General features: G+C 38.0%; 1 protein-coding gene across 1 annotated transcript in view; it reads left to right on the top strand.

Annotated features, from left to right (window-relative positions):
• Positions 1 to 4,147: 4,147 nt before the first annotated feature.
• NLRP14 (NLR family pyrin domain containing 14) overlaps positions 4,148 to 24,878 on the top strand; it is a gene marked incomplete at both ends in the record, with an annotated part of 28,164 nt that continues 7,433 nt past the window's right edge. Inside the window, 8 exons of the mRNA XM_080689994.1 lie at positions 4,148 to 4,436; positions 5,268 to 5,336; positions 7,574 to 9,158; positions 11,728 to 11,898; positions 12,342 to 12,509; positions 20,768 to 20,938; positions 21,655 to 21,825; positions 24,274 to 24,444. Coding sequence (XP_080546120.1) covers positions 4,148 to 4,436; positions 5,268 to 5,336; positions 7,574 to 9,158; positions 11,728 to 11,898; positions 12,342 to 12,509; positions 20,768 to 20,938; positions 21,655 to 21,825; positions 24,274 to 24,444 — 2,795 coding nt within the window. The remainder of the gene's footprint in view (positions 4,437 to 5,267; positions 5,337 to 7,573; positions 9,159 to 11,727; positions 11,899 to 12,341; positions 12,510 to 20,767; positions 20,939 to 21,654; positions 21,826 to 24,273; positions 24,445 to 24,878) is intronic.

A 24,878-nucleotide genomic window follows, 5' to 3' on the forward strand; every position in this document is an offset into this window, starting at 1 on the left:
AGGCACTGCGAGCCCGCGTGGGAAGGCCAGGCTAGAACCAGGCTTTCGGGTGGGAGCCTTCGCATGGAGACTTGGTATGGCGCGTAACTCAGGTGCAGGCGGCTTCTTAACTCCTGGTTGGAGCAGCACCTGCAGTCCTACTCTCGCCAGCCAGGAGGGAGTCAGGTGCTGCTCTGGAATGGCCCCAGGGCAGGTGCTCCTCCTTCAACCCGCAGCTATACCTGCCACCTGCGTACATCCTCTCAGGGCCTCTTTCCTACTGGAAAAGAAACAGGGTAGCCCGAAAACTGCATTCTCTGTGTTCTCTCTCTTCCTAGGAAAGTTCTAGAAACAACAGCGTATGCTCGCTCCCGGTGTCACCCACAGAAGTGAGGCTTTACCAATCCCAGCCCCTCTGCCCCAACGGTGGCCTAAAATTGCTCTTTTTGGAGGCCACCGATAATCGCCACCCGCCAAATTCAAACAGGAGTTCTTTGTCTTTTTGAGATTTGACAAATGGATTTTGCTCCTCCCCCATTCTTCAAGGGGTACATTCTGACTTAATAAATATATTACAAATATTGTCCTAAACTTAACACAGCCATGGTTAATTTTAGGGGGAGGTGTCTATACATTTGTTTTTGATGCTGTGGTTTTAATTCTTTAGTGGTAATCCTCATATTCCTCCCAAATGCTTTCAATTCTGCACATATTGCATATCGCTGCGTAACTAGCCATCCAAATGATTGGACAGTCAAGGTCACCCATGCCTTATGCATTTATTTAATTAGTAATAATTGGATTATTAGTCTCAGAATTATTTATAGTTCTGAATAAGCACTCTTATGCACAAAATTTTCTCTTCTGTGTTTGGGATTCATTGTTTCCTAGAAAGTTTTGATGGAAAAATTACAGATGTTTAAAATATTCTCCACAGTTGTGGACAGTTTTCCCAGGGCCCTTGTGCAGAGCAGGGCCCTTGGTAATTAAGATCCTAGCAATTTACGTTTCTTTCCATTCTCATATGACCCTGTTTAAGTTTGTCTTTGTCATTTTGATAATTGAAAAAGTGCTAACTTCTGGCTTGCAGTAGTTTTGGTATCTTCTTAAGTTCGAATATTTTCTGAAATACATGTTTTTCTCATTAGCCCTTTACTTTAAAAGACAAAACAATAAACTTTTATGAAGAGGCTCCTCACAATAATTTTGCTTTCTTGCTATCTTGATTTATTTTTATCATGGCTTTCTGGTAAGACAGATTTTTTCAAAAGCATATTTTAGTGTAAACTATAACTCATATAGAAGATGGCATTAAGCATAAATGTGCAGTTTAGAGAATGATTGCCAAGGGACCACCCAGGTAAACCATCACCAGATCAAGAAAAAGAACAACCTGTACCTAAAAGCCCCAAATAAGTGCTCCCCCACATTGGCATATGCGCTGCCAGTTTCCCACAGAGGTAACTGTGATCCAGCTTTTATGGTCGTTATTTCCTTACTCCTAGTCCATTTAAAAACTATGCATGTGTCTGTAAACTGTACTGCATAATTCAGTTTTCTTTCTTAATCTTTTGGAGTTGGAATTACGCAGTGCACAGTCTTGTTGGGTCGAGCTTCTTTGACTGATTGATCAGCTCATTCTAGTGGCATGTATCCATAGTTGATGTATTTTGTTACTGTATAGGATTTCACTGTATGAATTTGCCCCAATTTTAATTCTGTTCTAACATGGACTTTTCTAGTGCCTAAGAATCACAAACAATGCTACTGTAGTTATTTGTCTCTGATGTGCACACACATTTGTTTTGGATATTTTCCAGGGACTGTAATAGCTAGGGCATAGAGTATGCATATCTCCAATTAGGAAAAAAGTAACCATTTTATTTTAGAATAGCTTTTTAGAATTACAGAAATACTTCTTGCATATTTTTGTCCCAACTAAGTTACACTTAATTTGGATTTCGCTTGTTGTTTTGTTTTTGTAGTGTTCTTTTTAGATTCCTGCTCAAGATATTCTTGTAAAATTTAGTGATTTCATCTCCTTAGTCTTTTCTGGTCTGTGGATGGTTTCTTGGTCTTTTCTCATTTCTGGTGAACTTGGCTGTTTTGAGAAGTACTTTTGTGTTTAGGCTGAGATTGCAAGATTGGGGGAGGGATATCACAGCGGTGCTGTGCATTCTCATCACAATAAAAAGGGCCCAGTCTGTCATCAGTGATTTATGTCTCTAAAGTTATGAGCCTAAGGAAATGTTATTTTTCTCCCTACAAAGTTGCCGTCTGCACCCCCACATTCTATTCTTCAGAAGCAAATCGCTAACATGGTCCATCCTTAGAGGTTTCAAAATAAAGAATAAAAAATCAGACTGGAGGTGTAGCTCGAAGGTAGAAATTCTTCTGGGTTCAATCTCCAGTACCACACACACACAAAAAAAGAACAAAAAATAGTGCTGAGGGTGTAGCTTGGTGGTAGAATGCTCCTGGGTTCAATCCCAAGCACCACAAAAAAAGAAAGAAAAAAAGAAATTTAGTGAGTCCCTTTCCACTTGGTGGGGTTCTGTTTCCAAATGAAATAATACAATAGGGTTATGGGTGTAGCTCAGAAGTGGAATGCCCCTGGGTTCCAGCCCCAGTACCAAAAAGGAAATAATTACTGTAGAACCTGTCAGATTTGTATGTAATCCAGAATATTTCTGTAGTGTTGAAAGCTCACCAACAACTGTAGGACAAAGTCCAGATTTACTATAACTTTTTAGATAATTCAGTTTCCACCAAAGAGGTTAAACACTCTTTTCTACATTTTTATTTTCATCGCCTGTCTTCGTTTTTTCAGTATCATTTGCTAGAATAGAAGGAAGCATTATGAAAAACTAGAAAGGGCAAGGGGCTTCAAGAACGACTTGTCAAATTCCATTGTGCCACTTACTAGCTATCTCTCATCAGGCAAATTACTGAAGAGATTAGGAGCTTGAAGGTGCTGAGAGAGCGTGTTGTAAACTGGAGTTCCCATTCTGAATTAAAACAAAAATTAAAGAAGGCTCTTAAGCTGGCTGATAAATAAGGGGGGAATTCAGGGCTCAAAAGATGAGGATTTGAAAACTGTCATAGGAATGAGGATGAAAAACGGTTTAATTAATTGGGAGATATTAGTAGATGATGAGTTATGGGAGTTTGCAATTTAAGAATTTGAGTAGTTTCTGCTCATAAAGGCCAAGATGACAGCATTAGAATGAAATACTGGAGTGCAGTGTGGACCTGGGAATTGATGTCAAGGATGTAAAAGAATTTTGGTTTTGATGAGCTCTAATATTGAACATATCCAGAGTAACTATCATGATGTGAGTGGATAAGATGGGAGCTTGTGAAGTTAGCAATAGACCTTCAGTGCCTATGTATGGATTTGTGATAAAAATAACCTGGCAAGATGAAACAGTAGTGGAATATTCCAATTGTATATGCTTTAAGAGTAGTATTTTGGCAGGGTGCTGTAATAACGTCTTATAGGCTGAGATATATGTTAGGTGTCTGTGTGGGGGGAAGGGATCAGAAAAATAACCAATAATTAGTAGATTGTTCTCAAAATATCATTCAGAAAGAGTGAAAGAGGAGCCTCTTCTATGTCAGGTGATATGTGAACCCTTTCTCATTTGATCCCTACTGCATTCCTCTGAAGTTGGCTTTCATAGTACCTATTTGGGTAAAGTGTAAAATAAGTTTCAGAGTGATGAATTTTTTTAATAATTTTTATAGCTTGTAAATGATAGGCTAAGAATAAATCCTGGAGGGTGGCAGAAATAATACAGTACAGTGGTCCATTTTAAAAGAATGTTTTATGATTGGCAAATATATCTCTAATCCCAGTACTTGGGAGGCTAAGACAGGAGGATTGCAGGTTTACAGCCAACCTTAGCAGCTCAACAAGGCCTTCAGCATTTTAGTGAGAATATGTTTTATAAAATAAGGCTGGGGCATAGCTCATAGGTAGAATGCCCCTAGGTTCATCAGGTCAGTACTAAGCATAATGGTGGCTTTTAACAAATGTTTGCTGAATTAGTCTATATTTCTATAGATATTTAATTCTCAAATCATGCCTTTCCATAGTTGCCGTTTATTCCATTTTCTAAAAATTCTTTTTACCCCGCTAGAGCCTGAATCCTGATCTGTGGACAAGATGACAGATTCATCATCATCGTTTTCTTTCTTTTCTGACTTTGGGCTGCTACTGTATTTGGAAGAGCTAACCAAAGATGAATTGAAAAAATTCAAGTTACTCCTAAAGGAGAGCATGGAACCTGGGCACTGCCTGATACCCTGGACTGCAGTGAAGAAGGCCAAGCGGGAAGAACTGGCCAACTTGATGAACAGATACTATCCGGGAGAGGCCTGGAACGTGACTCTCAAAATCTTTGGCAAGATGGATCTGAAGGATCTGTGTAAGAGAGCAAAGGCAGAGATTAATTGTGAGTGACACCAAGGACAGATCTGGGGAGAAGGAGAAGGAAGTGTTTCCTGGAGCCTCTCAGACTGATTATATAAGAAGGCCTTGGGAATTGACCCATTCTGAGAGACATGGGCTCTACAGTGGTCTGGAATGTGGGGAGCTTGTTGGATCATTTGGGCAACACTGAAGGAACAGAAGAGTTTTGAGTACTGTTACTCAACATGTTTCCTTCACTGGGAGTAATTCTTCCACTTTGTACTTGTTAAAATGTTTAAAGAAATTGAGTGATAGGAATTAGCCAATCTAATGTGCCCTTGCCTAAACGACAAATACAATCATAAGTTAGGTTAAATTTTGAGAAATCTCAAATAGGGTTTTTAACATATTTGCTGATGTATAATTAATGAGCTAAAAAATACTAAGGAACAAAGTCAAACCAGAATTTTTAGACATTCCTGGGTGGAAAATAATATAGACATTTAAATTCCTTAAACTAACTCCTTACTCATTTACAAGGTTTTCCAGTATAATGTATACATTATCTTCTTTGAACATCACCATCTTGTTCTGACATCAATATAGGAAACTGAGACAATACACCACTTGCCCTAAAATTATAGGGTGAGGAAATGGCAAGAGGTCTTCTACTTCAATTTTGTTTCTAGTAAATCACTTCTTCCTCCACTAAGCTGATGGGCTTTGAAATTTTGTTGGCCCTAATTTTCTTAAAACCAGACAGCCACAGAAAGGGAACACTAATAATGCTGGCTCCCATTGCAGCCATCACCAAAGCTCTCTTGTTTTTGTTTTGTTTTGGCAAATGTCATGATCTTGTTGGAATCTGTTGCAGGGTCAACCCAGCCCATGAGAGCAGAGGATGCTGAGACTGGAGAGACATCAGCTCAGAAGGAAATTCTGGGTGAGTAGATAAGTCTTTTTTTTTAATCAGCATTTGGGTTTTTGAAGTTTTATAGGCAGGGATGAGGTAGGTTAGCTCCCAGGGGACATTGTTCATCTCTACTTGTTCCCTGTATCATTCAAAAAGAGTCAACAAAACTGGCTGTCTGGCCAAAGTCATAATCAGGGCCATATATAATTGAAGCCACAAACAACAGTATTTGGAGATGCCCAGTCAGTGATGAACAGGTCATAGTCACATTTGTGTTTATGGATTTAACGAGTCCTTGAGTTGTTAGGGCCCATATTGGCCTATCACATCTAGTCTCTGCCTTTAGAAAGGGTGCTGTAATTGAATTCCAGTTGTGTCGGCCAAATAGTCTATGTAAAATATAATTTCTAGAGCTAGGTCTTCTCAGTCCTGGTTCAACACCATTTCCCTTTCCCTTACTTTGTTTTGAATTATACATAGTTGTGTTCATTTATATTAATGCAATTATGGTAGAAAAAAATTGTACCAGGTGAGAAACCTTTATTCTTAACCCAGATATATGGTTATCTAAAGTGCCACGTTATTTCATTCAAGAAATACTTGAGAATCGACTTCATTGCAAGCACTGATAAGTGCAAATTGCTTACTATATTATCTCGAATATAATTTCTCACTCTGACCTTAACTTCTGACTCAAGCTGGTGTGGTGGCTGACTCACTTTATTTCAAATTTTTGGCTATTTCCCTCATATGCAGATATTTGCAAACAAATACCTAAATAAATATATTTATTTATTCCACATTATTATTTGATGATTTGTGATAAAAGTAAGCTTATAATAAAAACTTCAGAAAATACTATAAGCACAAAATAAAAAGTTGAATAGTGATGATTTAACAGTTATCTCTCTATGTATCCCTCTTCCTATATGTCTGAATTACTGTAATTTTATGATAAGAGTTTAGATTTTGGTAAATAGTTTTTCCCTCTTACCTTCTTGGCTTATCACTATTTTTATTTTTCAAAATGTGTTGGCAACTATGTGTTTGCTTATTTATATCTTTGTTTTTCAACTTTATATAAGTAAAACAAATATATTTTAGAGGATTCAAATACTATTAGTTTCTCACTCTTTCCACTGCCTATCTGAACTTTGATGCTTAGAAACAACCAGTATTAGAGCTGGGTGTGGTGGTGCACACTTGTAACCCTAGCGCTTGGAAGGCTGAGACAGGAGGCTCATACAGGTTCGAAACCAGCCTCAGCTACTTTAGTGAGGCTCTCAGCAATTTAGTTGAGACCCTGTTTCCAAATATAAAGTAGGTCTGGGAGTATAGCCTGGAGGTAGAAGAAGCCTGGGTTCCACCTCAGTACCACACATACACACAAAAGAAACAATCAACATTAACATTTTTGTGCATATCCTATAGGTTTTTTAGTTATATACAGGGCTGGAGCACACATATTTTTTCTTTTTATTTATATAATTGGCTTTTGAATATTTAATTTTTCATAATTTGATATATTAGTATTTTATTCAATGGTTGCACAGTGCTCAATTATGATGTATGCTTTTTTTTACTTGAACAAACCATATTTGAATCTGTTTGCAAGGAGATGTTAGACTCTGGGCATGTGATAATGAACTAATGCCATAGTATTTACTCAAGTATATCATTTCTTTAAAAAGTAAATTAAAGCTTGTGATATGTGAGGTGAATAAAAGATACACTGAGTTTTCAGAGTGTATGAAAGGGAGAGCTATGCTATCATTTAGGTTCAGAAAAGGCTTCCCCCAAAAAGTGTCATATAAATGGAGCTTTAGTGAGAAACTGGACTTAAGTAAACTTTCCTTCTGCTTTGACACTTGGGAAATTTTTTCTTTCTTCAAAATATTCAGATTTTATTTGTGTTCATTTCTCTTGTAAGAAGTGTATTATTGTGATCTTAATCTGAATGATGCTCTTGTTATCCACCTAGATCATGCTTTCTCCCTACTGAGGAAAAAGTACAAATAAGAAATATTCCTAGAGAAAAATCTAACTTTTTTTCCTAGCATAATTTTGTTTTTTAAATAGCCTCTAATACAGATCTAAAACCTGTAGAAAAATTCTTGTTACATCCATTTAAAATCTAAGCTAGATTTGATTTTGGCCTATATTGTTTTTTGTTTCTAGTTCCAAGTCCAGTATTCCTAACATTGCAGTTTTTGTTCATATGTGTGTCTATTTTTATTGTTTCCCCTGCTATATTCTAACTATTTTAGGTGATGGGGCAGAATACAAAGTTCAAATAAAGGAAAAATTCTGCATCACATCTGACAAAGGCCCTTTGCTTGGACAGCCTGCAGATTTGCATTATGGGATCATTCAGAAAGATCAAAAACTGTTGGAACATTTGTTTGATGTGGATGTCAGAACTGGTGAGTCGCCGCAAACGGTCGTGCTTCAGGGAGCAGCTGGAGTTGGGAAAACAACATTGATGAGAAACGCAATGTTAGACTGGGCAGAGGGCAATGTCTTTCAGAGGTTTACCTATGTTTTCTATCTCAATGGAAGAGAAATTAACCAGCTGAAAGAGAGAAGCTTTGCTGAGTTGATATCAGAGGACTGGCCCAGCACTGAAATCCCTATTGAAAATGTCCTGTCCCAGCCGAGTAGTCTCCTTTTCATTATTGACAGTTTTGATGAACTGAACTTTGCCTTTGAGGAGCCCGAGTTTGCCCTCTGTGAAGACTGGAGTCAGGTGCACCCCGTCTCCTTCCTCATGAGTAGTTTGCTGAGGAAAGTGATGCTCCCTGAGTCGTCCTTATTGGTGACAGCAAGAGTCACAGCCTCTAAGAGACTGAAGCCTCTGTTGAAGAGTGGGCATTATGTAGAGCTAGAAGGAATGTCTGTGGATGCGAGAAAGGAGTATTTTTACAAGTTTTTTGAAGATAAGACATGGGCCAAGAAAGCATTTGGTTCAGTAAGAAACAATGAGAGGCTTTTTAACATGTGCCAAGTCCCCCTCATGTGCAGAGTTGTCTGTACTTGCCTGAAACAGCAAATGGAGAGGGGCAATGATATCACAGAGACCTGCCAAACGACCACATCTCTGTTTCTACGCTATATTGCTGATGTATTTGTACCAGTAAATGGATGTTTTCCTAGTCTGCCCAATGAAGCCCAGTTAAGGAGCCTGTGCCACTTGGCTGCCGAAGGAGTATGGGCTATGACATATGTGCTTTACAAGGACAATCTCAGAAAACATGCGTTAACCAGATCTGATCTGTCAATTTTTCTGGACAAGAATATTCTTCAAAAAGATGCAGACTATGAAAGCTGCTATGTGTTCACCCACCTACATTTTCAGGAATTTTTTGCAGCTATGTTCTATCTATTGAAAAGTGATTGGGAAGCCAGAGATCACGGCTCCCAGCCTTTTGAAGACTTGAATCTATTACTTGAAAGCAAAAGTCATCAAGATCCTCATTTGACACAGATGAAATGTTTTTTGTTTGGCCTCTTGAATGAAAATCGAATAAAACAACTGGAGGAAACTTTTAACTGTAAAATGTTTCCAGAGATAAAAGGAGAGTTGTTTCAGTGGATGGAAATATTAGGGAAGAGTGACCTTTTTTCATCACATCAAGGACTTCTGGATCTCTTTCTCTATCTGTATGAGACTCAAGATGAAGCATTTGTAACCCAGGCCATGAGCTATTTCCAAAAGGTTGTTATTAATATTTGTGAGAAAATGCATTTGCTCGTGTCTTCATTCTGCCTTAAGCACTGCCAGTGTTTACGAACCATCCAGCTGTCTTTAATTATGGTGTTTGAAAAGAGGTTATGGTTCCCTGCTGAAAATCGGTAAGTGTGCTTGGTCTTTTCTCGGGGAGTGCCCTCTGGAGGAAGTGAAGGAAATATATTTTGTCAGAGGGAAGAGTTACTTAACAGAGGTCTCAGGGCTGGAATAAACCTGGAGAGTTGTCCTACTTTGTGGCAAGGAGGTCAAACATGTAAACCTATAACTGGTCAGTTATGGATACTTGTGAGGAATAGGCAAAAACTTGCCTCAGATGGCTTTCCTGGTTTAGAGGCAATTCTAGGAGAACTGGGCTGACAACTTTTAGCTATCATCATTCCCAACAACTTGGAATGAATGCGTCAGTTCTTGAGAAGGATATGGTATAGCGCAAACTTGCACCCATTATAGTAAATCTATTTAATTAAAAAAAACACACAATACCCTCCAGAAGAATCAGTGCTGAAGCTGGTGCACAAAAGTCCTATGTCTTCTTGTAGTATACAGACCTAGCTCACCTTTCCATTGCCTAGATGAAGGTGTGCCTTCATCATTTTATAGTTTATGAAAGGTCTCAGCCCTTTAATGCCTGTCTGGAGACTGTCAGAGGTTAAGTAAAAGTTGGCAAGAGCCAAATTAATGTCTTTGAAAACAATTCACTGTCAGCATTTTATGTATGTTATTTTACCCCATTCCTTTCCTTCAGTTGGCTTTTCTTACTACCCATCTCAATCTGGGTGAAGAACTGAACTATGGAATTTAGTTCTGGGTTTAACTAAAATTGAGGGCTTTCTATGTAGTCTACAGTCTCATAAGAACCAGATCCTTAACATGTCCAATTTAAGGCCGATAACAACAATCTTATGTATACACATATCTATGTATATCTCAAACATAGATATCTCAATTCATTTTTAAGATTCTGAAGATGAGATTCAGAGAGGTTTTCCTAGAAAATAAGTACTATTCTTGATTCACCCATACATCAAATAACAGCTAACATCTGCTGATTGACAACCTAAGTCCTTTGGCTCATTTAGTGTTCCCATAATCCTATGGGGCAGATGCAGTCTTTTTCAAACTGAGGTACTGCAAAGGCATATAACTTGGATGAGATCACACATCTGATTGTAACTTTTCCCAATGTCCATTGCTATCATATACAGTTGGAAAAGCATTCCTCTATAATAAGCACATATATTTTATTTCTCTCTGAACTGTGGGAGTAGAAATTACAGACTGTTATCTCTAACCTGTACCTTCCTTAGGGAATTTTGAGTAATTTCCTTCTGTTTCCTAAACTCTGACTTCGTAATTATATTTAAAGAAGACATACTGGAACCCAGGCATTACAATGGCTTTTATACCTAATATTACATGATAGGAAGTCTGGCCACTAGATTGTTATGCCTCATGCTCAGCTTTTCTCACCTGTGTTGTACAGTTATCTAATGCTAGAGTTGGTATTGTTGCTAGAATTTTAAGTGAGAGCTCAGTGTTTTAAAAGGTATTGTTGGTGACCTCAGTCTGTTCTACTAGATACACTGTAAACTTCTGTCTCGTTCACCATTTTGCCTATAGTATTTATAGATAGGAAGCACTCAAATACTTGAATCATTTGTGATCTTGGTTTTATAATTTAAGACCTTGGTAGAGAAACCATTACTCTGTAGTATCACTCATTCCATTTTAAGACATGGAAACCAATATTTATTTAGTAGCTATTATACCTGAGGCAATAGATTACACTTTTAAATGTTTTACTATAAATGCTAGCTATCAATTTTTAGGAGCATTTAAGACTCAAGAGACTTGCTAAGCATATTATATGGATTGCCTTGCTGAAGTTTCAAAATAATCCCGAGAAATTGTTACTATCATCCTCATTTACCAAAGGGAAGAAATTGAAGCTCACAGTGGTTACTAAATTTGCCAGTTTAGTGAATAGCAAAGTTTAGCTGTGCTTATTCTAAAGCATATGCTTATTATAGTCAGTAGGATACCTTTAATTCCTCATTGCCCTCTTTGTTTACAGTGAGCCTCTTGGTAATATACCTAATAATTAAATCATATTACATCTTAATGTTTGCAAAGTGCTTTTGTGTCCCCACTGAACTTGACTATTAAATCTTCACAGTACTATGAAGGAAGAGGACATACAGATAAAGAGATCTTGGATCTCACAGAATTTATGACTTGTTTCACATAGCTAGTGAAGTGGTAGGCCTGGGGCTCATAGTCTGTAGTTCTTAATACTACTTTATACTTAGTGTTGGCTCGCTAATCCTAACCTTACTTTCTGTGATCACATATTATTTTCTTCTTGATGTTGGCTCTCCAGTTATTTGAAGACTTCTTTCACTCCTCCTGAGTATCTTTCCAATGAAAAGCCTTTATTTTTTTATTTTTTTTTTTTTGCATGTGTTGAGGGAGTGGATCCGAGATGGGGAATCTATTGGGCAGATAAAGCTGCTCGAGAGAGGGCAAATAAATCCAGGAAAGACTTCCTCATGGCAAAGCTACACTGAATGCTCTTCCAGTTTCCAGAGCACATTTATTTTGACCCTGATAAAATCTTCTGAGAGTTGCCTGGGCTGAAATGGATTCACTGGTCTTTTCTTTTACCAATTATAGGAAAAGAGATGATGATCACATTACTAATTGCTGGAAAAATCTCTGTTCTGTGTTTCATACAAATGAACACTTGAGAAAACTGGACATGTTCCATAGCAACCTTGATGAATTAGCACTGAAGATTTTTTATCAGGAACTAAGGCACCCAGACTGTAAACTGCAAAAACTACAGTAAGTCCAACCTGAGAAAATTTAGTGGAATTATTCCAACTTTTTCTCCTTTTCACCTTTTACTCTTCCTTGTAAAGGGAAACCAGTAGTAAACAAATACAGCCATGCAACACACAACACTCAGTGCTATGTGTTCGGAAGCTGCCTTTTATGTTATTACCTTTTTCTTTAAGGAAAAAGAAAAGTTGGAGGTGTCATAAGATAAATGGAAATTGAAGTTATTACCCAGTTATTTGCTAAGTAATATTATGAAATTCAGATTTTATGTGTCCTAATGCAAAATATTAGGTCATAATCTGAAATAGAAACCCAGAGTCAGATGAGCCATGAGAGTAAGATGAATATTCATATAACATCCAGGAGTTAGCTATGAAAAGAGAAGGGTACTATAACTAGGGATAGACATGATTTTGTAATTCCTCCTGCATATTTTTCTTCTGAAGGTTGAGATTTGTCTCTTTTCCTGATGGTTGTCGGGGTATCTCTAGTTATTTGACTCACAACCAGAATTTGATGCAACTCGACCTGAAAGGAAGCGACTTGGGAGACAGTGGAGTAAAGCCATTATGTGAAGCCTTGAAACACCCAGAGTGCAGACTACAGAATTTGAGGTAAGTGTTGAGGTTTTTATTGTAACTGAGACTTTTGACTGTCCAAACCATCTCTTTCAGCCTGGACTTGCTGTCCATATTGATAGCTTAAATCAACTTTCACATTATGGAGTACAGTGATCGATAGAGTCAGGCTGATTTCCTCCTGGTAGTAATTTCCACTCCTCTTATTCCCCCTGAAGACTTCTCATATAATTCTGTGTCTCTATTTCCTAAATCCAGGGGGAGGGGCAGGAACGAGAGCAGACCAAGAATTTATGAACACCTAGCATCATTTCTCATTTATTTCTTGTTTTTGTATATGTGGATATATGTTACTGGCGATTGAACACAGTATGGTGGGACATTCTGACTCCAAAAAAAAAAAAAGAGAGAGAGAGAGAAAAGAACAATACATAAATACCTTATAGTTTTCATATTTCTTTTTTTTTTCAACCCCCTTCCCTCGTTGACTTTCTGCCTCAGAGCTACACTCCTAACTCTTTTGAGAAAAAAAAATTATTTTGAAGCAGGGTCTCCCTAAGTTTCTTAGGCTGGTCTTGAACCCTCAATCCTCTTGTCTCAGCTTCCCAAGTACTGGTATTAGAGGTGTGAGCCACCAAGTTTGGCCATTTCTCTTATTTCAATTTGGAATATATTCATTGTATCTTTGAACTCTCATTGGAAATAATGTATTAGTGATAATGGGGTGGGGAATGCTGAGGCAGGCTCAGTTCTCCTTGCTTTTAATAATGATCCCCCTCAATTTACGACAGAATTATACTCAAGGACAAACTCAGGTAGAGAAAGAACCTTGCAGCAACTGTCAACTGTCAAGGTTCTTGCTTGGTATCAAGTGCTATTGATGTTAGTGATAGCCCTGAAGTGATCGTCTTTCTCTATGAATGTGAGAGGTTTAGTAAGCATACTTGGTCTCTAAATTGTATGACAGATTTGAAAAATTACATTATTTTCTGGTCAAGTCAACTTCTAACAGAACAGAAACTTGTTACAATAGGTTTTACTTTGGAAGTTTTTGTAACCTCTAGATTCAGTTCAGAGGAACCAAGACTGAACTATGTCACATGAAGGGCCAGGTAGGTCTTATTTGTGGGAAGCAAATAATAATCCAGGTGTAAGAGAAATAAGTGAAATCTTAAGCTAGCCCTTCTTCTGAAAATAAGCAGATAGATAAAGTTTTACTAGTGTTTAACCATGTAAAATTATAGCATTTCTGGAGAGTCATTGGATAATTCTTGGACACGAGTTGAGTGTGGTTATTAGCAAGCCAAGTTGGGGTAGAGATTTTATCAGCTGTGAAGTTGTTTTTTTGTAACCTGTACTCCTGGTCAGGAACTCAGGTGAGAAGTATGTCACTGGTTCCCATGTCTAAGAAAGAAAATGAAGCTATTAAATATTGGAAAAGATGTTTTCTCAGTGGGAGCTGTGGATCTAGGTGGGTAGTCATCAAAGCTGTCTGTGGAAGGATGGGCCCTCCAATCTGTGTTTTGTCAAAATCCTGATATTTATCTCATCCAAAAGAATGATCATCTCTTTGTCTTGTGCTTTATCAGCAACATCAACTCAAATTCTTCTGTTACCTAGAGATTCTTTACTGAGACTCAAGGCACTGAACAGGGAATCCAGGTCCTAAAACTTGACATAACCAAACCTTTCAACTTCTCTGGATTGCTGGGTTCACTGTGATAAATGCACTGCACTGATATTTACTCTTTTAAAGAATTCCTTAATGGATTGTTACATCATAGGGCCAGTTTCCTAGGAAAGCAGTGTAGGATGGTGATTTGAGAAGACGGCTTGGGTTGATACTGGGTTCTTGAGAAGCTCATGAGCAGTGGGGAGGATGGAATAATCAATTGGAGGAGCCCTATATACATTATCATGATTAAAATGCCAAGTGGTTGAAACATTTCCTTCCAGGCCATCTGTTTCATCAGCCCAGCTACCTGGTTTGGGGATATAGGTGCTTCATTTACTAGTCTCCTCATCCTCAGCCAGAAAGTCTGTTTGGGAGATAGTCTTCCTCTTTTTTTTCTTTTTTTTCCTGAGGCCACCATGTTAGGAGAGGGAGAGAGAATATAAAAGATGGAGCTGTGGCTCTAAAACAAGAGCAGCCAAAATTCCTTTTGGGCCTTAATAGATCAGTGAGACTTGATAAGATCACTTGGAGTCAAGGTTCGAACAGTGTCTTCTTTGGATGACACTTGCTGTAAGATGCAGTTAGTAGACCTTCAAGTGAAAACCCATTTGTCTGGGTTATAACTAGTAGGTGTCCTTGATCTAGGGCCTAGAATGCTTTGGCAGAAGTAATTGGAGATTTGCAGTAATCTAACACTTGTTGAAAGTCTGGTTGTTTTCCCACCCAGATGTGGGTGGACACTGGAGAGCAATCAGTGGTTCTGTAGGGCTCTTACTAACATATCATGTGAGATAAGTTCCAATTGTGTGTTTGCTTTAGATCTAATAAGAGATATGGGTAGTATGAATGCATTTACACACATCATACTAATCTTAACTTGTGCCTGGGTGTGGGTGTGTCTGTGTTTGTTTTACTGGAGATTGAACCCAGAGGCTCTGAAATATACCTCAAGTCCTTTGTTTATTTTTTGTTTTGACTCATGGTCTTGCTAGGTTGCTGAAAGTCTCGCTAAGTTGCTGAGTCTTGTCTTGAACCTGCAATTCTCCTGTTTCAGCATCCTAATGAGAGCTTAACTCTTGAGAAGCACATTTTGATGTTTTATTTTCCCTGATTCTAGATGGTGTGGGAAATGAAAGTGTTAACAAATTAATGGGTCTTTGTCACTTTTCTGCCCTAAAAAGAAATCTTTACTGTAAGAACTGCAAACTTAAAAATAAAATATTTTGGAATACTTTTTGTCTTTTAGATTTTGTGGTACTGGAAATTGAACCCAGAGTCATTTTATCTTTGAGATATATCCCTTAGCCATATTTTACTTACTAGAAAACAGGGTCTTACTAAGTTGCTAAGGCTGGTCTTGAACCTACAATCCTCTGTCTCAGCCTCCCAAGTACTGGAATTTAGAGGCATGTGCCACCAAGACTGGCTTAGATCACTTTCAATTGCTAAGTGTCTTATAGCAGCCCTGTACCTGAGCATGCTCAAAATGTGCTAATCACTAATTTTCATGGAAATGTTTCACTATAACATTTGTTAAAGATTCCCTACAAAGAAGAAATAAAAATCTGTTCTCTTATAACTTTTTCCATGTTGTGGACCTGATAATATAAATATGCTGGGCAAATGGAGAAAAATAAAAACAGATTCCTTGGAGCATGCCAGTAATTCCTAATTGTGTTTAGAATCCTCCTTCGTTTGGGAGTTTCAAGCAAGGTTAGGGAGCAATTGTTGGTTCTACCAAACAGCTACCTGAAGTGGTATACATGCAGAATGCATCTTCAAATATTTTTAATTAGAAGACTAATATTCCATAAGGCAGCTTCTAAATATAGTTGGGTAAGAGGAACATGCCTGAAGATGCCGAATATTCATAGCCTTGGCTAGATTGTTAGGTAATGATAAAATACTACAACAGGGACATAACATATGTGAAGAAATAGTAATTTTTGTTTCTTTAGGAGTGGGCAAGCTTTCTATTTATTATAATTATTTATACTCATTAAGTGCATAATATGTCATTATAAATGTGCACAGACTTTGGATAAGTGAGAGTACACACTTTGGAATCAGAAGTTTTGCCACCTGGCAGATTGCCCACCAGGCAGAAACTTGAGTTGAAAACTAAACTATCAGTCCTTTCTTCTCCATTACAATTTTTTTCTTGTATTCATCAATTTTAATAAACCTTGAAAAATCACTTAAAGGTTTAAACCTTGACTTAAAAATGAAATAATATGGAATATAAGACAGTATGTTGGTTTTTGCTCTCTTGAATAGTTAGTTCAAAGAACAAATGAGTAACAAATTGTGGTAATGTAATTTTGTGTTTTTGATAGTTCTCTAGAAATCTTCTGATACATGTAAATTGCTGACTATTTTACTCCAAGGTTCCAAAATCAATTAAAAAGCTTAGAAGCCGGGCATGGTGGCAAATGCCTATAATCCCAGTAATCACAGATTTGAAGCCAGCCTTAGCACCTGTTTCAAAAAAATAAAAAATAAAAAAGGATAAGGGTGTGTCTTGGAGGTAGAATGTACTTGGGTTCAATCCCCAGTTGCAAAAATTAAAAAAACAAAAAGTTTATAAACTACATTTGTCAGATTAGGGTACTACTTTGATTACTATAAATACAGCAAAATAATGAAACCTCAAAATTTGATTCAGATATTATATAACTTCTGGTGACTGATGTTATATTTTAATATAGATGTGATAGTTTCTTTAAACTCCAGAAAAAAACAAAGCAGCATCTTTGTTTTCTGTTGCTAATATATAATACCACAGATTAAGGTTTTTACAAAGAGGCTTATTTTGGCCTGTGATTCTGGAGGTATAAGGTCCTGGGGCTGCATCTGGTGATGCCTTCCTTGCTTGCAGAATCAGGAGGCCATGCAGGACATCACGGGATGAGAGAGAGAATGAAGGTATGTATGTACATCCTCTGGTGTCTTTCTCAAATGGTCAGTAGCCAATCACCAGCATTCATCAGCCATGAAGACCTTGTCCTAGCCAATCACCAGCATTCATCAGCCATGAAGACCTTGTCCTAATCATGTCCCAGAAGGCACACCTTTAGCACAAGGCAGATCAGTTTTTACTATGAAGTAGGAAGAGAATCAGTAGCACTCTTACAACTTCATAGTAGGGATTAAGTTCCAATATAAGTTTTACAGAGGAAAAATCATTTTCAAGCCATAACACTGAATCTGTTTTTATTGCTTTATGCATGTGAAAGGATAGTGTCAGTGATTTTATTTTCTGATTTGACATCATTTCAATACTTGTAAAATTAGGAGCTAATTTAAATAAGAGTGACATTACTTAATAGACAAACAAAAGTTAGTGTTAACTATTTTTCACTAGACACAGCAGTAATTTTTACAGCCTACAGTGTATTATAAAATGACTTTGTTAAAAATATATGTATAGCCAGGCGTGGTGGCGCACGCTTGTAATCCCTGCGCTTGGGAGGCTGAGACAGGAGGATCGCACAGGTTCGAAGCCAGCCTCAGCTACTTAGTGAGGCTCTCAGCAACTTAGTGAGACCCTGTTTTCAAATAAAATATAAAATAGGTCTGGGAGTATAGCCCGGAGGTAGAAAGCCTCTGGGTTCCACCCACAGTACCACCAAAAAATAATTACACACACACACACACACACACACACACACACACACACACACGTATATATATTTTACAGTACTGGAGATTAAACCCAGAGGCATTCTGCCTCTGAGATATATCCCCTATATTTTACTTCTTATTTTAAAACAGGGTCTCACTAAATTCCAGAGGGCCACACTAAGTAGCTGACGCTGGCTGCAAACTTGTGACCCTCCTGTCTCAGCCTCCCAGGTACAAAATGTACACCACCATGCCTGGCTTAAAAAATTCTTGTAAAATATTTTCTGCTTTAAAATTCTGCTTTTCCTTGCAGCTACAAAAGAAAGAGAAAATTTTATGAGGCTGATATTTCATTCATAAGAGTTGGGAAGTCCCAGAGCTAAAACTCCATTAGCACCAGAAAAAAAGAAATCTCAAAAATCTCATATTTCTAAGATGGAAAGGATGAAAGTAAAGAGTAAAATGTCTTGTAAACAAATGGAGTGTGTAGCATTTAATATTTATATATACAGTTAAAACAATTTCAAATGTTCTCTATTTTCTATTCACAAATGATATATTTTGTTTCATTTTAGTCTGTATAGATGTTTCCTTAGTTTTGATTAATTCCATTCTTGGTGCCATTCTGAACTAATAGTTTCATGAAATGTATGTGATGTATGCCACCTAAGGTAAGTCTTAGGTCTCCTCTTTGTTCTCAGAACTTTCACTTTGCTGTATTTTTTTTTTCCTAGCACTTAGTGTTCTAAAAGAGTCTAAGAATAGCTTGACTTTTAAGCCCCTTGACTCCCAAACTCACCTCCCCAAATTCTGGGTTCTTTGTCGTTGGTGATGTTAAGATATTTTTAACTTTTGCTTGAAAGTACCTTTTAATCTGCTGAAAAACTTTTTTCCCCTTTCTGCTCAAAGGATTTCTTTAAATTGGATTCTAAAAATGTTTTTTAGTTGTATTCCTTTTTCTTCTTTTCTGGAAATTCTTTTATACTTTTATTGGTGCATTGTAACTACACATACTGAGGAACAGGGTGATAGGAATATATATATATATATATATATATATATATATATATATACACACACACACACACACATACATACATATACATACACATATATATGAAAATGTATATTATATGACATATATACATATATATCATATTTAAACTTTTACCCTCTTTGTCTATATTCCTCCTTCCCCTCTCCATTGGAGTCCTTGCTACCCTGAGGTCTCTTTTGTTCTCAATTTATATCTAGCTTGCACATATGAGAGAAAACACAACTATTTGTTGAGACTGGCTAATCTCGGCATAATTTCAAATTGCATCTGTTTTACTATAAAGATATTAATTTTGTTTTTATTGCTGAGTAAAATTCCATTGTGTATATGTATCACAGTTTTGTGATCCACTCATTTGTTGGTGGATACCCAGGCTGGTTCTGTTCTTTGGCTATTGAGAATTTTGCTGCCAGAAACATAGATATGCATGTATCACTCGAATGTTCTAATTTCAGCTCCTTTGGAAAGGAGTGGGATAGCTGGGTCATATGATGGTTCTAGTCCCGATCTTCTGAGAAAACTACACAGAGGCTGTAGTAGTTTGCAGTTCCACAAACAGTATATGAGTTCCATTTCACTCACATCCTTACCAGCATTTATTATTGTTTGTTCTCTCCCTCTCCTCCCCCCTTTCTCTCCCTCCTCCCTCCCTCCCTCCCTCCCTCCCTTCCTCCCTCTCTGTGTCTGTCAAACCGGGGCTGGAACCCAGAGGCGTTCTACCTTAGCGTTACACTCAAAGCCCAATCAATTTTATTTCTTACTAGAAACAAGGTCTTCCAAGTTTGATGAGAGTTTCACCACTTGCTGAGGTGGTCCTCAAACCTGCGATCCTCCTTCCTCAGCCTCCCAAGTACAGGGACTAAAGGCGTGTGTCACCACGCCTAGGTTATTATTCTTGATTGCCATTCTAACTGAAGTTAGATAGAATCTCAGTGTGGTTTTGATTTGCATTTCCCTGATTGTGAATGTTGAACATTTTTCATATTTATTGGCTATTTGTATTTCTTCTTTTGAGAAGTCTCATTATTTCATTTGCCCATTTTGATTTTTCTTTGTGTGTGTGTGTATTTGTTAAACTTTTTAAGCTCTTTGTATATTCTAAATATTTGTCCTCTATCAGAGGCTTAGCTGGCTAAGATCTTCTCCCACATAGTATACTCCTTTTAGACTCTTGATGGTTTCCTTTGCTGCACAGAAGCTCTTTAATGCCATTCAGTTTGTTTTAATTTCCTGAACTTTGGGGATCTTATTGAGGAAGTTTCTACCAGTACTTAATATGTTGGAGTGCTGGTCCTATGTCCTTTTCTACTAATTGCAAATTTTCAGGTTTGTCAGAAAGCATACAGTGATTCCTATGAAAAGACGCAGCTTTCGCCTCAACTTCCACAAGTCCGTGTGTGCAAGGGGATAGTCATTAGTCATCCTTCTGCTGTCATCTTCTAAGTTGTAGTTAGGAGGGATTCCTCTCAAATTAAAAAAAATTAACACTTGCTGAGCGTGGTGGCGCACGCTTGTAATCCCCGCGCTTGGGAGGTGGAGACAGGAGGACCTCGCAGGTTCGAAGCCAGCAGTGCTGGCTTAAGAGACCCTGTTTCCAAAAATAAAATAGGTCTGGGAGTGTAGCCCAGAGGTAGAAGGGCTTCCAGGAACCCCAGTACAACAACAACAACAAAAAATTAACACTTAAAGGTGGTCTTAAATGCCCTCGTATACATTTTCCTAGGAAACTGGGGAAGTAGGACTTGGAGATAGGAGCTTTCTTCCTTTCCCTCCTTAACTGTCAGAGCCTTTATGCTTTAGTAAATAACTTGTTCTATGTAAGGAAGCTGGGGTTTTTGGGCAAGGTCCCCCAAGCTGGGGATTTCCCAGCCTCTGGTAGGGTGACTGGTTGTAATTCTTCTCTGGAATGTGATTGTTTCTGATTTTTGTATTTTCCAGGTTGGAATCCTGTGACCTAACTGCACTTTGTTGTCTAAATATATCTAAGGCTCTCGTCAGAAACCAGAGCCTGACATATCTGAATCTGTCGACCAATAAGCTATTGGATGATGGAGTGAAGTTGCTGTGTGAGGCATTAGGACATCCAGAGTGTTACCTAGAAAGATTGTCGTGAGTCAATTTGTTTATAGCTTAATTATATATTTTTTCTTTTTTGCGGTACTAAGGATGGAACCCAGGGGCATTCTACCTCTCGGCTACACCCCCAGCCCTATTTTCTATTCTTTATTTTGAAAGAGGGTCTCACTGACTTGCAAAGGGCCTCCCTAAGTAGCTGAGGCTGTCCACAACTGCAATCCTCCTGGCTCGGCCTCCCAAATGCTGGGATTACAAGCATGTGTCATGCCTGGCTAAACTGAATTACAATTTGAATAGTCTTAATACTGACTGACTCATTGTCAATCCTGAATAAATTCAGTGAATTCAACAAGCACACTCTGCTCTCTGCTTCTCGTGTGTGTGTGTGTGTGTGTGTGTTTGTGTGTGTGTGTGTGTGTGTGTACGCGCGCATGCCTGCCTGCCTGGGATTGAAGCCAGGACCTTGTGCATGAAAAACACAAATTCCTTTCCTCTTTTATTTAAATGACTCCAGAGACTTTTCTTTGATTTTATTTTCATTCATTTCTAGACTTCTCTCCCCTTCTGTTTTGTTTCATCTTATCATGTACATAGTTGCTGTGGAATTCACAATTTAAGTAGATGTGCTGAGGTTGATTCTACAGTGGACAATCAACTCTCTCGGTACTAGTTAATTTCCTTGTGAACAAGAAGAAAAAAATGAACTCTGGCAATTAATAGATCCCTTCCCATCTGTGTTTCTCTTTCAGCTTAGAAAGCTGTGGCTTCACAGAGGCTAGTTGTGATGATCTTTCTTTGGCTCTCACCAACAATACAAGGCTTACCCATTTATGCTTGGCAGACAATGATTTGAGAGATAGTGGAGTGAAGCTTTTATGTGATGCTTTGAAACATCCACAGTGCACTCTGCAGAGCCTTGTGTAAGTATCTGCTAGTTTTCACCCTTCCCTTGCCCTTCTGATTCTCTCGGTTGGATGATGTAGCCCCTCAATGTTGCATTCCCAGCCCATAGAATTAAAAGAAATTTAAAACATATATATATATATATATATATATATATATATATATATATATATATATATATTGTTTATTTATTATGGTACTGGAGGATAGAACCCCTCTGCCTCCAGGCTACACTCCCAGACCTATTTTATATTTTGTTTGGAAACAGGGTCTCTTAAGCCAGCAAGGCTGGCTTCCAACCTCCAGGATCCTGCAATCCTCCTGTCTCCGCCTCCCAAGAGTGGGGGTGGAGGGGTGGGGGGGATTACAAGCCTGCGCCACCATATCCGGCCTCTAAGTTTGTTTAATCAGCACAATAGTACTGGTTACTGACCACCTCAGTTCTAGGTGCCTCATTGTATAGGTCAGGAATGTGAGGCTTAGAAAGATAATGCAGCCTGTCTGGAAAAATAAAAGTCTGTCTAGTGCCTCACAAGAAAATGATGAATTCAGAACTGAAGTTTACCACCTATCCAGTTTCATGGTCCAGGCTTAGAACAACAACAACAGCAGCAAAAAAAAAAAAAAAAAAAAAAAAAAAAAAAAAAAAATATATATATATATATATATATATACACACACATATGTATATACACATTGGTATATATATACACACATATGTACATATATATATAAATTGTGTATATGTATAAACACCATTAAATAGAAATAAAAGCATATCATTTTATGACTAGATCACAATGTGATTTATTTCTGCTCATTTTTTCTGGATAATTTTGTAGACATAAAACTGAAGAATCCGTTTATTTTTTCCTTTTGGTTAGATTAGTTAAATTTCCTTTCAGCTAAATTGTCTGTATTCCTAGCAGTTGTCTAGGAACCTGCATTACAAGGCCCCACTAGGTATGCACAATCTTTCCAATCAGTGTTAGGTAGTTGGAATATAATTTTTAATCTGATGTCGAGCATCTCTCCAAATGTTTTGGGCCTTTTTGTGTGTGTGTGGTACTGGGGGTGGATCCCAGGGGCTTTTCTACCTCCGGGATATTTTATATTTTATTTGGAAACAGGGTTTCACTAAGTTGCTGAGAGCCTCACTAAGTAGCTAAGACTGGCTTTGAACCTGTGCGATCCTCCTATCTTAGCCCCTCAAGCGTGGGGATTACAAGCGAGCGCTACCACGCCCGGTTCTGTTTTGGGCCTTTTATAGGAATTGTAACTTCATTGGCTCAGTTTTCTTCTGGATATTTTCAGTTATATCTGTTATATGTTATGGTTATTAATATCACATAGCTGATAATTTTTATATATTACAAATAATTTTCCTAGCATGTTGCTTTATTACAACTTTCTTTATGGTCATTTTCAGAATATAGAAGTTCAAAGTTTTTCTGAGGTCAAATTCTGCCTCATGACTTTTAGAGGTTTATATCAAAATTAGAAATACCTTTTTTGCCGGGCGTGGTGGCGCACGCTTGTAAATCCCTGCGCTTGGGAGGCAGAGACAGGAGGATCGCACAGGTTCAAAGCCAGCCGCACACACTGGCTTAGGAGACCCTGTTTCCAAATAAAAATATAAAATAGGTCTGGGAGTGTAGCCCGGAGGTAGAAGGGCTTCCAGGAACCCCAGTACCACCAAAACAAACAAACAAACAAACAAAAATTAAAGAGTATGAGAATATTACATAAGTGGATTTTTAAAGGCTTTTTTTTTTTTTTTTTTTTTTTTTTTGGTACTGGGGTTCCTGGAAGCCCTTCAACCTCCGGGCTACACTCCCAACTCCCAGACCTATTTTTATATTTTTTATTTGGAAACAGGGTCTCTTAAGCCAGCTGAGGCTGGCTTCGAACCTGCGCGATCCTCCTGTCTCCGCCTCCCAAGCGCGGGGATTACAAGCATGCGCTACCACGCCCAGCCTCTTTAATGTTTTTAAACATTGACATATTATCCCAAATTTACATTTATATTCTAAATCACTCAAAATTAATTTCATCTTAAGGTTTCTACTTATTTTTCTTTATCAGATTTGTTGTACAAAAATCATTAATTACATAATATCTTTTCCTTACTGATCAGAAATGCCATTGTAATATATACAGAGAGTACTTATTTTATTACAATTACTCTAATGGTGCTCCATTTGCTTGCTGCTCTATTCCATGTAGCTACTTCTGCAGTAGATCACTACATTTATGTGCAGCGTAAAGAAGTTAACATTTGGTTTATAGTAAGGAAAATTCTAAAGAACCTGAATAGCGAGGTTGTAACCCAACTTCATGTAGACACAGTGTCCCACAGGAGGCAGCCTGGCAGTGAGAGTGTCTAATCGAAGCCTTTGCAAAGATGTCAGTCTCTGAGCAGGAGAACAGTGATTCCACCTTTCCTCTCATTGTCCCTCCTCTAGGCTGAGGAGTTGCCATTTCGCTTCACTTGGCTGTGAATCTCTCTCAAGTTCTCTTCTGCACAATAAGAGTTTGACACATCTGGATCTAGGATCAAACCAGCTTCAAGACGATGGAACGAAGCTTCTGTGTGATGCCTTTCGACAGCCAAACTGTAGTCTACAGGACTTGGAGTAGGTTTCCTGCTACCTTATTTTTAGATAGTTTTAGCTACAGTTTTTGAGGGCAGGGGAGATGTGCAAAGGCAGGCTGAAAACTGAGCTTCAAACGAATGGCTGTAGAGCTGATTTTCTCATTCTGCCCAAGACAAGATGGGAAAGTCTGTCATTCTGATTTTTTAAAAAAACCCATAACTATAGCAATTATAATTAGCTTCCCTCAGGTAAGGACCCAGAAACATCAGGCTGAACAGGAATCATTTTGCTATTTTCTTGGTGGTGCCACAGTGAATCTATTTTATATCCATAAAGCTGAAATGGTGCTCTATGATCCTTTCAGTTTTATATTTAAACTCTGGTTTATAATTAGGTCAGTCCTCAAACTGGGAAAAAGGATTTCCAAAAATATCCTATTATCACACTCTACAAGCAACCATTTGTATTTCTGT

The sequence above is a fragment of the Muscardinus avellanarius genome, assembly GCF_963383645.1.
Source record: "Muscardinus avellanarius genome assembly, chromosome: 1".
Lineage (NCBI taxonomy): Eukaryota > Metazoa > Chordata > Mammalia > Rodentia > Gliridae > Muscardinus > Muscardinus avellanarius.